This window comes from Sinocyclocheilus grahami, unplaced genomic scaffold, assembly GCF_001515645.1.
Source record: "Sinocyclocheilus grahami isolate Dianchi unplaced genomic scaffold, SAMN03320097.WGS_v1.1 scaffold311.1, whole genome shotgun sequence".
NCBI classification, from domain to species: Eukaryota; Metazoa; Chordata; class Actinopteri; order Cypriniformes; family Cyprinidae; genus Sinocyclocheilus; species Sinocyclocheilus grahami.
Genome location: NW_015505490.1, coordinates 229,952 through 243,420, shown reverse-complemented (window position 1 = coordinate 243,420; position 13,469 = coordinate 229,952). Strand labels below are relative to the sequence as shown.

Sequence of the window (13,469 nt, the reverse complement as noted above, 5' to 3'; positions counted from 1 at the left end):
GAGACTCATTTACACACAGGTGCGAGAAATATGCAGTGAAATACATCACATCTACATCCTCAGTGTCTCTCTCTTCCTCGTTCTGTCACATAAAGCGGGTCACCACACGTGCGAGAGCAGTAGTTTCCAGTGTCACACGGGTCACTGCATTCCTCAGCGCTGGGTGTGTGACGGAGATGACGACTGCCAGGATGGCTCCGACGAGGACCCTACCCAGTGTGGTCAGTCTCAAACACTGCCTTACTCACCCTCATGTCATTGTAAACCATTGGATTTTCTTTTTTTCTGTGGAAGACCAAATGCATCAGCATCAGATCCTCTAATCACGTTGCTCACTCATGCATAATTTTGTGTAACTTTCGGTTTTGTCCTTCAGGTAGAGAAAAGTGCAACGGCTTCTTGTGCTCTAATGGCACCTGTCTGCCCGCCAGTGCTCACTGCAATGGTGTGGAGGACTGTCCAGGAGGCGCTGATGAGCAAAACTGCGGTATTGCTTTCTTACACAAGTATACATAAGTGGAATTGTTGTTTGTTGTGTTACAATTGAAACTCGAGAAATAAAAAGGATCTGTTCTTGCAGGTCCACTCTGTGCACACTATATGGAGTTTGTGTGCAGAAACCGAGCACAGTGTCTGTTCCAGTCTCTGGTGTGTGATGGTACCCGGCACTGCACCGATGGATCTGATGAGGACCCAACGTATGCTGGCTGCTGTGAGTCCAACAAATTTGCTTACTGAAATGTGAAAACATTAAAAAACATTCACAGGAGGAATTAGCCAAAAGACCGTTATGTGTTTCTGACTAGGACTCTCCATGTAAATTTAGTGCAATTAATTATATTTATAAATAAAAAAATGTATATGTAAATGTGCACATTTAAAGGGGTCATATGATGCTATTTTAAAGATCATTATTTTGTGTATTTGATGTAACAGAATATGTTGACATGCTTTAATGTTCAAAAAACACATTATTTTTCAAATACTGTACATTATTGTAGGTCCTCTATGCCCCGCCTCTCTCAAACACGTAGTTTTCAACAAAGCCTCCTCCTTTGACAAGCGCAGTCTGCTCTGATTGGCTAGCTGACACATCCATAAAATGCGTTGCACAAATTCGAACATCTGGGTTGTGCTGTTCTGTTGTAAATAAATCTTAACCAATGATTCCTAATTGCATCTACTTCCGGAAGGCCAAATAAAGTGCTTTTGCTTTCGCACTGAAACACAGTGTCTCCCTGACATGGCTGCATCAACACGACTGCTGTTCCTGAAACCACGCCTTCTTTCTTTGCGTGCATATTTGGGTTTGAGATTTTAGTCTTTGCAACTTTACAGATCTTCTTTATGCACCAAGAGCTTGTAACACTCCAAAGAGAAAGGAAAACTTGAAATCGCATCATATGACCCCTTTAATTATGCTCCTTTAATGTTAATTCCTTAATATGTTCCTTAACAAATTATTAAATCTAATGTAAATATATTATTCAGAAGTTTGGTTATATGATAATTGTAGAAAGAAGTCTATTATTCTCACCAGTGCTGCATTTATTTGATAAAAAAACAAAACATTAATATTGTGAAATATTATTAAAATTTAAAATAATTGTTTTCTATTTTAATGTATTGTAAAAGTGTATTGTGAACACCTGGGTGTGCGATGGCTACGCTGATTGTCCTGATGGCAGCGATGAAGTGGGCTGTCCCACAGGTGCTTCCTCTGCTCATTTCCTAGCCAATACTAGGGGTGTCAAACAGATGGCCTGTGAAAGAGTCTCTCTCTGTATATATATCTATCTCTATCTCTCTCTCTTTCTGTGTGTGTATATATGTGCGTATATGTATATATTTTTTTCTTTTGAACTTTTTATTCATCAAAGAATCCTGAAAGAATAAATAAAGCAGCCATTTATAAAATTTTGCATCACAAAATATTATATTAAAAAAATTTACATTTAAAAAATATGTCTATTTATTATATCGGTTTTACATATTCATAATATATTTTTTTTAGCTGCAAACAAACTTTTCTTGCATCAATAAATTAAGCTTAATCAAATTAAATAATTTTTTTAATTATGTGTGACATTCGACATTCATGTTCATGCATGCAATTTCATGCTTTTCAGCTAAGACAAGCTCAGTGGGTGACATGACAGTCCCAGAGCGCCACAGTTCATTTTCACAGTTTTCACACAATACTATTGAGTGTTGTCCCTTAATAATGACAACATAAAAAAATAGAATGAAAATATGAATAAATAAGTGCATGTCAATTGTTTCCATACTCCTTTTATGTATTTATTTTTAATTTTATTTTACACATTTTATTTTAAATATATTAAAAAAAATGTATAATATTTTTAAAAAGTGTACTTAATAAGTGAATTTCTTAATTGTAATATATATATATATAGTATATTAATGCTTATTCAGACTGAGAAGCTTTTAAGAATTAATAAATAGAAAAAAGAAAAAAACTTAGTGGGACATTTCGATCTAAAATAAGTTTAAACCTTGTGTCTTTTTATACCTGATCATTTTTGTTTATGCTGTTTCTGTCGTGCTTTTAGTCAAAGGCTCAGTGACTCCAGTGGCAACTCTTCCTCCATCGGGCCGCTGTACTAAAGATCAGTTCCTGTGCCTGAAACCTCCAGTCTGTATTGCTGATTGGAAGCGCTGTGATGGACATCCTCACTGCCAGGATGGGTCTGATGAGGACAACTGTCGTAAGTGCCTATAAGACAGTCATACACAGTAAAAAAAGAAGAAGAAAAAAAGATTTAACCACTCTTTATTACCATTTCCATCAAAAATGTCAAGTAAAACAAACATTATACTGTATATACTAATCTGTGTGGCTAATCTTCTTCACATCTTTACATACCTGTAAATGTAAGTTAACAAGCTTTTCTTTTTGAACTTCTTTTTTCCAGCCACTCATGGTCCGTTGCTCTGTGTGAATGGTACTCTCTGTGCGGACGGCGAGGCCTGTGTGCTGAACAGCGAGAGGTGTGATGGCTTCATAGACTGTTCTGACCGGAGTGACGAGGACAACTGCACTGGTGAGACACTGAGAGATGTTTGTGGTGTATCTGCTGTTGAAATCTGACTGCAGCTAGTACAGTATTATACCACAGTAAGCCGCCAGTCTAACTCTTTTTAGTGATTCACCCTGTTTTTCCTTTTCTCAGTGGATTTGCTGGTCTACAAGATTCAAAATCTACAATCAGGGAGTATATTGTGAGTGAGAAGCCTTCAGTACTTCATAGCATTTATCAACACATACTTATATCTAACCAGCTCATGCGTGTGTTATGCAGGTGGAGTACAGTGAAAAGGACAGTGCGGAGTGGTTTTCCCAGCGTAGCACCAGCACTAATGCAGAAGTGAAGAACCTGCAGCCCAGCTCGCTCTACAGATTCAGGGTGAGACACTCTAAAAACCTGCATGAAGTTGCTTCACATACTCTTCTAGGTCATAGCTTCATCTAACCTTTCTTCATCTGTTATTTGTCAGGTGGCTGCTGTCACAAGCAGAGGCGTGGGAAACTGGACAGAAATTAAATCCATTATTCCTCAAAAAGGTATCAAAATTATTTAAAAGCAAATGACATATTCACAGAGGAGCGCTAACTCCCCCTGCTGGACATTGACGCTCAAGTACTTTATCTCACAGGATGTTTGAAACCTATGGAGTGTCGTTTAAACTCCATTTTCAGCATAAATATAAACAGATCAATTTGTATCTGTAATATCACTGGAAAAGTAATGTGGTATCATGAATAATTATGAGGCAGGTCCTTCTCATAGTATAAGGCCATTCAGTCTTATAAATAGACATTAAAAATAATGGATAGTAACATTAAATAAAAAAAAAGGATTTTAACATGTGATATGAAACGTGTATACACTACCATTCAGTTTGGGGTTGGTAAGATTTTTTTTTCTTGCTGCTGAAGAAACATTTCTTATTATCAGTGTTGAAAACAGTTTGATTAAAGGTGCTGTATGTAAGTTTTTGACTCTACTAAAGCATAAAAATACCGTAATATGTTTGCAGATATTTAAGGAACATGTTAAGTTAACACAAAACAATGCTACTGTCAGGTATTCTCCTTTGAAAATGTGCGTTCCGGGCCGGACTGTCGGTCTCTGTTTTGGTTTGTGAAACCCGCCCACTGCCAGTTTACCCAATTGTATATCGGCACCCAGGGTTGCCAGTTGGTGGGAAACGGAGCATATCTCATTTCATTCATTGTCAAGTGCGCTGGTTCCTGTTGTGTCGTCAATCTGGCAACTGAGGAGGAGGGGCCGGGTGAAAAAAACCCTCTCCAATATTTTGAATTTGGACTGCAATACCTAGTTCAACCACTCGGTGTCAATCCTACATGCAGCACCTTTAATGTTTTTATGGCAACCATGATACATTTTTCAGAATTGTTTGATGAATGGAAAGTTCAAACACAGAGCAGTTATTTGCAATAGAAACCAAATACTTTTATTGCTGAATATATTAAGATCTTTAAAATCTTTTCAGTGATCTTTTCAAGAGTAGTCTGGTAACTATTTATTATGATACAGATGTTTTGCTGGAAGTTTTACCCTCAAATGTTTTATAGATTACATAAACATCTAGTTATGTTTTAGTGTTTGGACAAAAAACTGCTCTAGTGTCTCATGACTCTTTAATAATGTGTCTTCCAGCTCTCTCTCCTCCTGCTGTTGAGATCACCAGCATCACAGAAGACTCCATGATTTTGTCCATCACCAGTGATTATAAAGTCCAGGTCAGTCTGTTTGCTTTTTTCCTGTGTGTGGGTTACGTTTATGACCTCCTCCTAATTTAAATATAATACTGATCTCTCTCTGTCAGGTGAAGCACTATGTTGTTATCATTTCGTGGGTATTTGATGAACATGTGAAGGAGAGCTGGAATTACACGGTTTCTGGGACATTGAAAGGTAAAACACTTCACAGTCATTAAACATACCGTCAGCATTTCTGGAGCGATATAAAATGTGTGTGATGTTTTCTGTTCAGCCTCTAACCTGACAGCAGGGACGGTGTATGAGGTGGCAGTGTGGGCTCACACAGATGATGGAGACAGTCCTACTGCTCTGTTCCGCAAGCAGACCAAAGGCATCAGACCTGCCCAGCCATCACTGAAGGCCCGGGCGCTCAACCAGACCGCTGTAGAGTGCAACTGGACCGGCCCTCAAGCTGAGGTGAGACTAAAGGCCCATTCAAACAAAGGACTATAATAATAAAGATATAGTTTTAAATGTAAAAGAATAGCAGAGTCCATTTCACAACTATAACAACAATGACAGAGGAACGATATCGTTGGAATCACTTTGCTTGAGCATTTAAATCTGCAGACGACATTACTGCAGCCTGCACTTATAATACAGAACGTTATTGTGTGTTGGTGTGATTGCTAATAAAGTTATCATTATAGTTCTCTTTATTGTTCTTGTTATTGTTCCTGAGCAGGCTTTAACTCATAAATGCCTAAAGTGCGGTCATATTTATCATTGCTTGGCAAAATTTCACAGGCGAGTAATTTCAGTGGCAATTCACGTGTGACGGCAATAAAAAATTTCCCCATGCAAATTTCGCTTGTGTTTAAGTTGGTCACAAGAAAAATGAGGCTATTAAGTTGCTCACTTTTAGAAATAAACTAGCCTTTTACAAAAATTTGCTTTGAATTCATACAAACTTTGCGCTTGTTTATTTACAAGTGTGAAAGTAAAAGACAATGAATACTATAAGATGAGATCAAGTAAAGCATTAATTTTTATAAGCTAAAGGTGCAGTCACATTTACCGTTGTTCGACAAAATTTTGCTGGTGAGATCCAGTAATTTCAATAGGAATCCATGTGTTTGGGAATTTCTTGGGAGGGCGAAATATTACCCCATGCAGATTTCGCATCAGGTTTAATCACGCAAATTTGCAGTGTTGACCAAGCGAAAGCATCTTGATTTGAAGGTGACGACTGTGTTTGTTGTGCTTCATAGTTGCTCACTTTTAGAAATAAACTAGCCTTTTACAAAAATTTGCTTTGAATTCATACAAACTTTGCGCTTGTGTATTTACAAGTGTGAAAGTAAAAGACAATGAATACTATAAGATGAGATCAAGTAAAGCATTAATTTTTATAAGCTAAAGGTGCAGTCACATTTACCGTTGTTCGACAAAATTTTGCTGGTGAGATCCAGTAATTTCAATAGGAATCCATGCGTTTGGGAATTTCTTGGGAGGGCGAAATATTACCCCATGCAGATTTCGCATCAGGTTTAATCACGCAAATTTGCAGTGTTGACCAAGCGAAAGCATCTTGATTTGAAGGTGACGACTGTGTTTGTTGTGCTTCAAACATCATTACACAATTGAAACTATACAATGGACCCACAACATTTTGCTGAAATTTACCTGACCTTTAAGCTGAAAAGTGTCTGGCAAGACGTCATTGTAACATGGCTATGTTGTCGTAGATGTATGGAGTGTTCTACGCCACATCCTTCCTGGATCTGTACCGCAGACCTCACAGGGTGAACACCACCTCCACCAGTCTGATTGTGATCGTTGACAGCGACAAGCAGTACCTCTTCCTGGTTAGTGTCCACCCTCCTACTCTTCACTTTAGAGATATGCTTTGGCACCATGATGAAGCGATTATGTTTGTTTTTCAGGTGAGGGTGATTACTCCATACCTCGGGCCTCCATCGGACTATGCCGCAGTGAAGATGATCCCCAACGAGCGACTTCCACCTCGAAATCTGCACAAGGTGCAAGTGGATAAGACACAGGCCACTCTGAAGTGGCAGCCGCCATACGATTCTCCCAGCAGTCCTTTGGTATGACCACATAGTAAAGTCCATTTTTTATTATAAAACCATTACTTATATGTCAGATGGGGTGTTTCAAGCATCTCTGTGTGTGTGTATATATCAGACATATGCAGTGCACGTGAGAGATGCAGTTCGTAAAACGGAGCAGGACTATAAGGTGACAACTCAAAACAACACAGTGGAGTACACGCTGAAGGGCCTGGAGCCTGGAGGACGCTACAGCATCACCATCAGGCTGCTCAACATGAGCAAAGAGGCCAGCTACACACTCAACACAGGTATAGCCGTCTCTTTTCTTGCCTGAATCGTATTATAAATAAGGTATAATACTAAATATGTTAATATTAGTTTTACTGTAATTAAACCTTATTACATAATTTAGGGCAAGAGGGCCATCATACATTACGCGGTGAAGTACCTGATATAGCGCAGCCGTGGCGCTTTATTACTTTTATAACAATTTCTACATTCTAAAAATATTAAGGCCACAGATTTTCATTAAAACTGTATTTTTAAGCAAATCTTTCCATCCTCTTCCATCTTTGCCTGTTCTACACTACGGCTCAGAAGTTTATTTAATGTTTTATAAGGAAGTCTCTTCTGCTCACCAAGGCTGCATAATTTGATCAAAAATACAGTAAAAACAGAAATATTGTGAAATATTATTACAATTTAAAATAGCTGATTCCTGAATTTTCAGCAGTTATTATTACTCGTCTTCAGTGTCACATGATCCTTTAGAAATCGTTCTAATATGCTGATTTGCTGCTCATGAAACATTTCTTCTTATTATCAATGTTGAAAACAGTTGTGCTGCTTAATATTTTTGTAGAAACCGTTTGATTCTTTGATGAATAGAAAATGAAAAAGAACAGTTTTTCTTTGTGATAGAATTTTTTTTATGACATTATACATGTCTTTACTTTCACGTTTGATCAATTTAATGCAGCCATGCTGAATAAAAACATTACTTTCTTGAAAAAAAATGGCACTGACCCCTAACTTTTGAACGGTAGTGTATTTCTACTATATGTGAAATGTCTTGCTGCATTGTATATTTATGCATGTATATTTTTTCCACAAAGTTTCTCTGCCTGCGCCTGAGGCCCTCAAGATCTTAGAAGAACAGGATCATGTGTTTCTCTTCTGGAAGAGTGTGGCTGTGAAGGACCGGACCTTCAATGAGAGCAGGGTTAGAAACCAGAACCTTTCTACACATCTTAATGAAATCAACATGTGACTCTATTTACTTATCTTATAGTCTTATCTTGCATGATGTATTGGTGCCCATTGTCACAAAGAAAATGTTTTATTATCTTTTAACAAGAGGTTTATCCATGTCTGAAACAACTTTCCTTTTTGGCTTTTTTCCCCCATTTCCTTTTGTTTGACTAATGATGGTCTGACTCTTCAGGGCTATGAGGTGTATATGCATGACAGTGTGACCAACTCAACAAAATGTCTGGGTAACACAACAGAGACGTTCTTCAGGATCAGCAACCTGATGGTGGGCCATAACTACACGTTCTCAGTGCGGGCGCGCTGCCTGCTCAACAACCAGCTGTGTGGAGAGGCGGCAGTGCTGTTATATGATGAACTGGGCAAAGCAGCAGGTATGAGCTTTTACACGTTAAACATTTTGCTTCTGTATTTCTATGGCCATTTGTGGAGCCAGACATTGATTTTGACACATTTGACATCTTTCAGGGCCGAATGATGCCTCATCTCAGTCAGGTAAATCAGAAGACATGGCGGCGGTGGTGGTTCCAGTGTTGTTCCTGCTGTTGGTGGGTGTGTGTGGAGGCCTGGTGGTGCTTTACCTCAGACACCGTCGGCTACAGCACAGCTTCACCGCTTTCGCTAACAGCCACTACAACTCTCGTCTGGGCTCTGCCATTTTCTCCTCAGGAGATGAGCTGGGTAAGACCAGTCTCCTGCCTTTCATGAAATCTGTTTTTTTTTTACTTCAGTACACTTCAGAGAAGTGTCATTTAGTTCACTTCACTTCAGTTTAGCTCAGTAGACTTCAGTTAATCTCAGTTCACTTCATTCTAGTTCAGTTTACTTGTTTTTAGCTCAGATGACATCTGGGTTTTAGTTTAGTTCAGTTTTGCTTAGTTCACTTCACTGTGTTTTAGTTCATTTCACTCTACTTCACTTTAGCTCAGATGGCTTCAGTTAAGTTCATTTCAGTTTAGTTTAGTTTCATTTTAGTTCAGTTCACTTGGATTTAGACCAGTTGGCTTCAGTTCACTTTATTTTATTTTAGTTCACTTCAGTTGACTTCAGTTAAGTTCACTTCAGCTTAGTTAATTTCAATTCAGTTAATTTCAGATAATCTCACTTGCGTTTAGTTCAATTACTTTGTTCAGTTTGTTTATTTAGCTCAGTTGACAGTTTAGTTCAGTTCAGTTGACTTCAGTTTAGATCACTTCAGTTTACTTCTGTTAAGTTCACCTATAATTAATTACTTTATTTCAATTTAGTTCACATCAGCTCTTTGTTTAATTAGTGTTTAGGCCTATTTAATTTCAATTCATCTTAGTTCAGGTCACTTTCAGTTAAGTTCAGGTCACATTAATTATATTTAGTTAATTTCAGCTCACTTTATTTAGTACAATATTTATTAAGAGTCTTCCACACTGTGGAAATTGGCTGGTAAGATTTTTTCTTTGTTCCCTCTCTTCAGGTGACGATGATGAAGACGCTCCAATGATCAGTGGCTTTTCAGATGATGTTCCCATGGTGATTGCATAGCTGGACAACTCTTTCTCTCCTCCTCCTTCACTTCCCACTCCACTTCCTCATCATGTTTTCTTACGTGCCCTCTTTACCCCCCCGTCACTTAGAAAACGCTGGATTTGGGTTTCTGGACCCTGAAGAAGAAAAGAAAGCATGGAGCGAAACAGATATTTTTGAATATAAGATGCACTTTTTTCGGATGCGCAATAACTTATTTTTTATAAATGATATATGTGGGTATTGGACTTTGTAGGCATTAACTGAAGCAAACTGTGAAGGAGTTTGTCAGCTGATCAGCAGACTCACTGAACAGGGAAAAGACCCTTATTTTACAACAAACTCTCACACGAGCATTACATTTGCTTAAAGCCAAAACAAGCACCTAGATATGGGTACATCAGTGCAAAAACACGAAAATACACAACAAAAAAATCTAAAAAGCAAACCTCATATGTGTACAGATGAAAAAATTGAACCAATGTATGCTGATGAAAAGGGAAGGTGGTAGGCTGTTGACAGTAAATTGCACAGGATCAGATTTTTGTTGCATATGCTCGATTTGTGTCACTTTATGCCAATAGGCCTGCATTTGTCCATGGTACCTTGTTTACACTTTCTATCCATTTGTTAACTTTCTTGCTCAGCAATAGGTTGAATTTCCTCTGCTTTTTGAAAATGTGAAAACTGTAACCATAGTTTGGTTGTTTTATCAGCTATTTTCAGAAAAGAATGACCGAAATGAAGACAGTGACAGTTATTTGAGTGTTGTCCACATTGTCCACACTTAGTCCATATATTCACTGTCTTCTTTTTTCCTTTGATTTATCCTACGCATTTTATCTAGCAAATAATATTATTGCATATCCTGTGTGCTGCCATGGTTTTAGTCCTTTAATGTTCTCAGGGAACTGGGTTAATGGAGATGTACCAGCGATATCAGTCACACTGCCACAGGCAGCGCAGTGTGTTTAATTCGGAGACTATTGTGCGGTACAGTAGTTCCATATTGCAGTGAAGCCTGTACAGCTCTTGTCTGAGTGGACCAGAAGGCTTCATCTTAGTCTCTTGTGCCAAGCTTAAGAAAAGCAGAGGGTAGAGCAGACCTCTTGCCTTCCCGAACCATTGTGAAGAGGTACATGTGTTTAATCCATGTTTCATTTTAACTGGATTGCGGGTGTTACTTAACAGATTTGTTTATGAATGTATTTCTTTCTTCTTTATTTTTTGTATCTTGTATTGAGGTGACCAGAAAAAAGGAAAATGGATATGGTCTACCCCACTTCTTCTTTAATGTTCAAGGATTTTAAATGAGGTTTATGGCCAGTTTACATTCAAATGCTTGTGGTCGTTATTAATGATACCCTCTCCCATTGTTAATTGGAATTAAACAAAACTGTTCACTTGATAGATGTGGCTGTTTTTAGTGAAATTGTTCCTTTCAGTACCACATTGCCTTATTACAACACTGAGTAAAGTATGTAGCAGTATGTCTATGTGATCACACATGCACACGCTCACAGAAAATTGACTTGAGTAAAACGAAGAGTAAACAACTGTAAAAGGACTGGAATAGTGTGATAGGAAATGTGTGTATCGACATATTGTGAATTACCACTGTATATTGTTATAAAAGTTCCAGTGCAGCACTTGTGTGAATCCTGAGCCACCGTTTTTATTTGGTATTCTTTACTCGCAACCATTTGTGGCGATATTTGTCATGCCCAGTTTGAAACCCATTTGTTTTTAGTCAATGAGATGTAAACATTTTGACATAGCAGTGACGCTGGACACCGCCATGTTTAAATCTTTGATCTTGCCTGCCTACTAAGGGTTTTAAAGATAAGAATCTTGTAAGTGGTACAGTCTGAGATGTTTTATGAACCACTTATGCTGAAATAAATGTGGAGAACTTGAATCTGATTCCTCTTGCTTTGTGTGGCGGTGGGAATGAATTCCAATAGTCGATACCTCACACAGCAGTCAAGAAATTCATTTAGTTCATTTTACCACTTACAGCCATAGCATTTTCAGCACTTGGACATGTCAAAGGGATAGTTCACTACAAAATGAAAAAAATAAAAAAAATTCTCACCTTCATGTAATTTCAGAATTGTATGAAATTGTTATCTGGAAGGAAAAAAAGTGATTGGTTGATTGATCGATTGATCATTTATTAATTTTATTTTATTTGAAGAGAAACTTATGGAAGCCCGTTTCCGCCACTGAATAAAAAATAAAAGAGGTAATTTGATACAAACTCGCAATTCTTACTTTTTTTTCTCAGAAGTGCGTGATATAAACTTGCAATTGCGAGTTAAAAAGTCATAATTGAGAGATATAAACTCGCAATTCTGATAAATAAAAGTCAGAACTGCGAGATATAAACTCACAATTCACAATAAAGAAGTCACAATTCAGATTTTTTTTCTCGCAATTGCGAGTTTATATTTTTCTCAGAATTGTGAGATAAAAACTCGCAATTCTGATAAATAAAAGTCAGAATTGCGTGATATAAACTCGCAATTGCGAGACAAAGTCGCAGTTCTGAGAAATGAAGTCAGAACTGCGAGATATAAACTCACAATTCACAATAAAGAAGTCACAATTCAGATTTTTTTTCTCGCAATTGCGAGTTTATATATTTCTCAGAATTGTGAGATAAAAACTCGCAATTGCGAGTTTTTATCTCACAATTCTGTGAAAAAAAGTCACAATTACCTTTTTAAAAAATTTTTATTCAGTGGCGGAAACGAGCTTCCATAGAAACTTGGTCTGTAAAGCTAAACAAAAGCTTAAAAGTATATTATGGATCTAACGATAGTTTTGTGTGAGATACAAAGATAAATGTAAAAAAAAATTTTCAAGGAAGATCGTGACATCGGTCTAAAGTTGCTGCTCATGATGCGATTTCCAATTCGTGATCGAATTTTTCAAATAGGATCTTTTCCACAGAAACGTATGTATATATATTATATATTATATTCTTTGTATTCGCATATCTCCGCGCAGCCAATAGCGCGAGTTTGGGGCGTGGCTACTGTAGCAGGCTGAGCCAGAGGGTGTTTAGCCAGTGTGGAGAAAGAAAGAAGTGCAAGCAAAATTCAAAGATTTAACAAAATGACAGACAACGGGGTAAAACAAGGGTAAACTGATGGTGTTTTTACAAGATGGAGGAATCTAATGGAATGTTTGCGGAGTTTCTTCTCGACAGGTAAGCTAAACTTAAAGTTAAAAGTACTACTATATGATGGACATTTTATTTAACTTAACCTACTTTTACCTGTTGAGCCTTAACTTTTATAGACTTGTAACAACTGTGTTTGTCACGTTTGAGTTAGGTTTGACGGGTGACGCGCGAAAGAAGCGTTTGCAAAGGTTGTTTAAAAACATGCTTTATTTTTGTAGTTCCACTAGATGACACTAGTAGCACAGAAACTTCCTAGCTCCATGACTTCAGAAGACTTGGAATATAACATACGATTCGCATACCCCACTTTTATGCAAAAGAATTTATGAAAAAAAAACAGTAAATCAGGAAAAAAACAACCCCCCCCCCCCCCCCCCCCCTCAAAATTGGACTTTAACTCGCAATTGTGAGTTTTTATCTCGCAATTCTGATTTTATAACTCGCAATCGCAAGTTTATATCTCACAATTCTGTGAAAAAAAGTCACAATTACCTTTTTAAAAAATTTTTATTCAGTGGCGGAAACGAGCTTCCATAGAAACTTGGTCTGTAAAGCTAAACAAAAGCTTAAAAGTATATTATGGATCTAACGATAGTTTTGTGTGAGATACAAAGATAAATGTAAAAAAAAATTTTCAAGGAAGATCGTGACATCGGTCTAAAGTTGCTGCTCATGATGCGATTTC

At 37.5% G+C, this 13,469-nt stretch overlaps 2 protein-coding genes and 1 long non-coding RNA gene across 3 annotated transcripts in view; all 3 read left to right on the top strand.

The window, feature by feature from the left end:
- The window catches only part of LOC107601679 (sortilin-related receptor-like), a 79,665-nt gene extending 78,927 nt beyond the window's left edge, over nucleotides 1–738 (top strand). The window contains exons 25-27 of the mRNA XM_016293938.1: nucleotides 96–221; nucleotides 377–487; nucleotides 581–738. Of these exons, the coding sequence (XP_016149424.1) occupies nucleotides 96–221; nucleotides 377–487; nucleotides 581–738 (395 nt within the window). The remainder of the gene's footprint in view (nucleotides 1–95; nucleotides 222–376; nucleotides 488–580) is intronic.
- An 896-nt stretch (nucleotides 739–1,634) lies between these two features.
- On the top strand, nucleotides 1,635–3,228 carry LOC107601713 (uncharacterized). Its single transcript, XR_001610971.1, has 4 exons — nucleotides 1,635–1,711; nucleotides 2,574–2,729; nucleotides 2,937–3,065; nucleotides 3,195–3,228. It is a non-coding gene; the product is annotated as an uncharacterized lncRNA (long non-coding RNA).
- A 6-nt stretch (nucleotides 3,229–3,234) lies between these two features.
- On the top strand, nucleotides 3,235–11,512 carry LOC107601712 (sortilin-related receptor-like). Its single transcript, XM_016293975.1, has 13 exons — nucleotides 3,235–3,243; nucleotides 3,324–3,428; nucleotides 3,520–3,586; nucleotides 4,707–4,789; nucleotides 4,876–4,963; nucleotides 5,043–5,227; nucleotides 6,499–6,618; nucleotides 6,697–6,861; nucleotides 6,959–7,133; nucleotides 7,941–8,047; nucleotides 8,270–8,468; nucleotides 8,563–8,775; nucleotides 9,545–11,512. The coding sequence occupies exons 4-13, from the start codon at nucleotides 4,754–4,756 to the stop codon at nucleotides 9,610–9,612; spliced, it is 1,356 nt and encodes a 451-aa protein (XP_016149461.1). The 5' UTR covers nucleotides 3,235–3,243; nucleotides 3,324–3,428; nucleotides 3,520–3,586; nucleotides 4,707–4,753; the 3' UTR covers nucleotides 9,613–11,512.
- The last annotated feature ends 1,957 nt before the right edge of the window (nucleotides 11,513–13,469 follow it).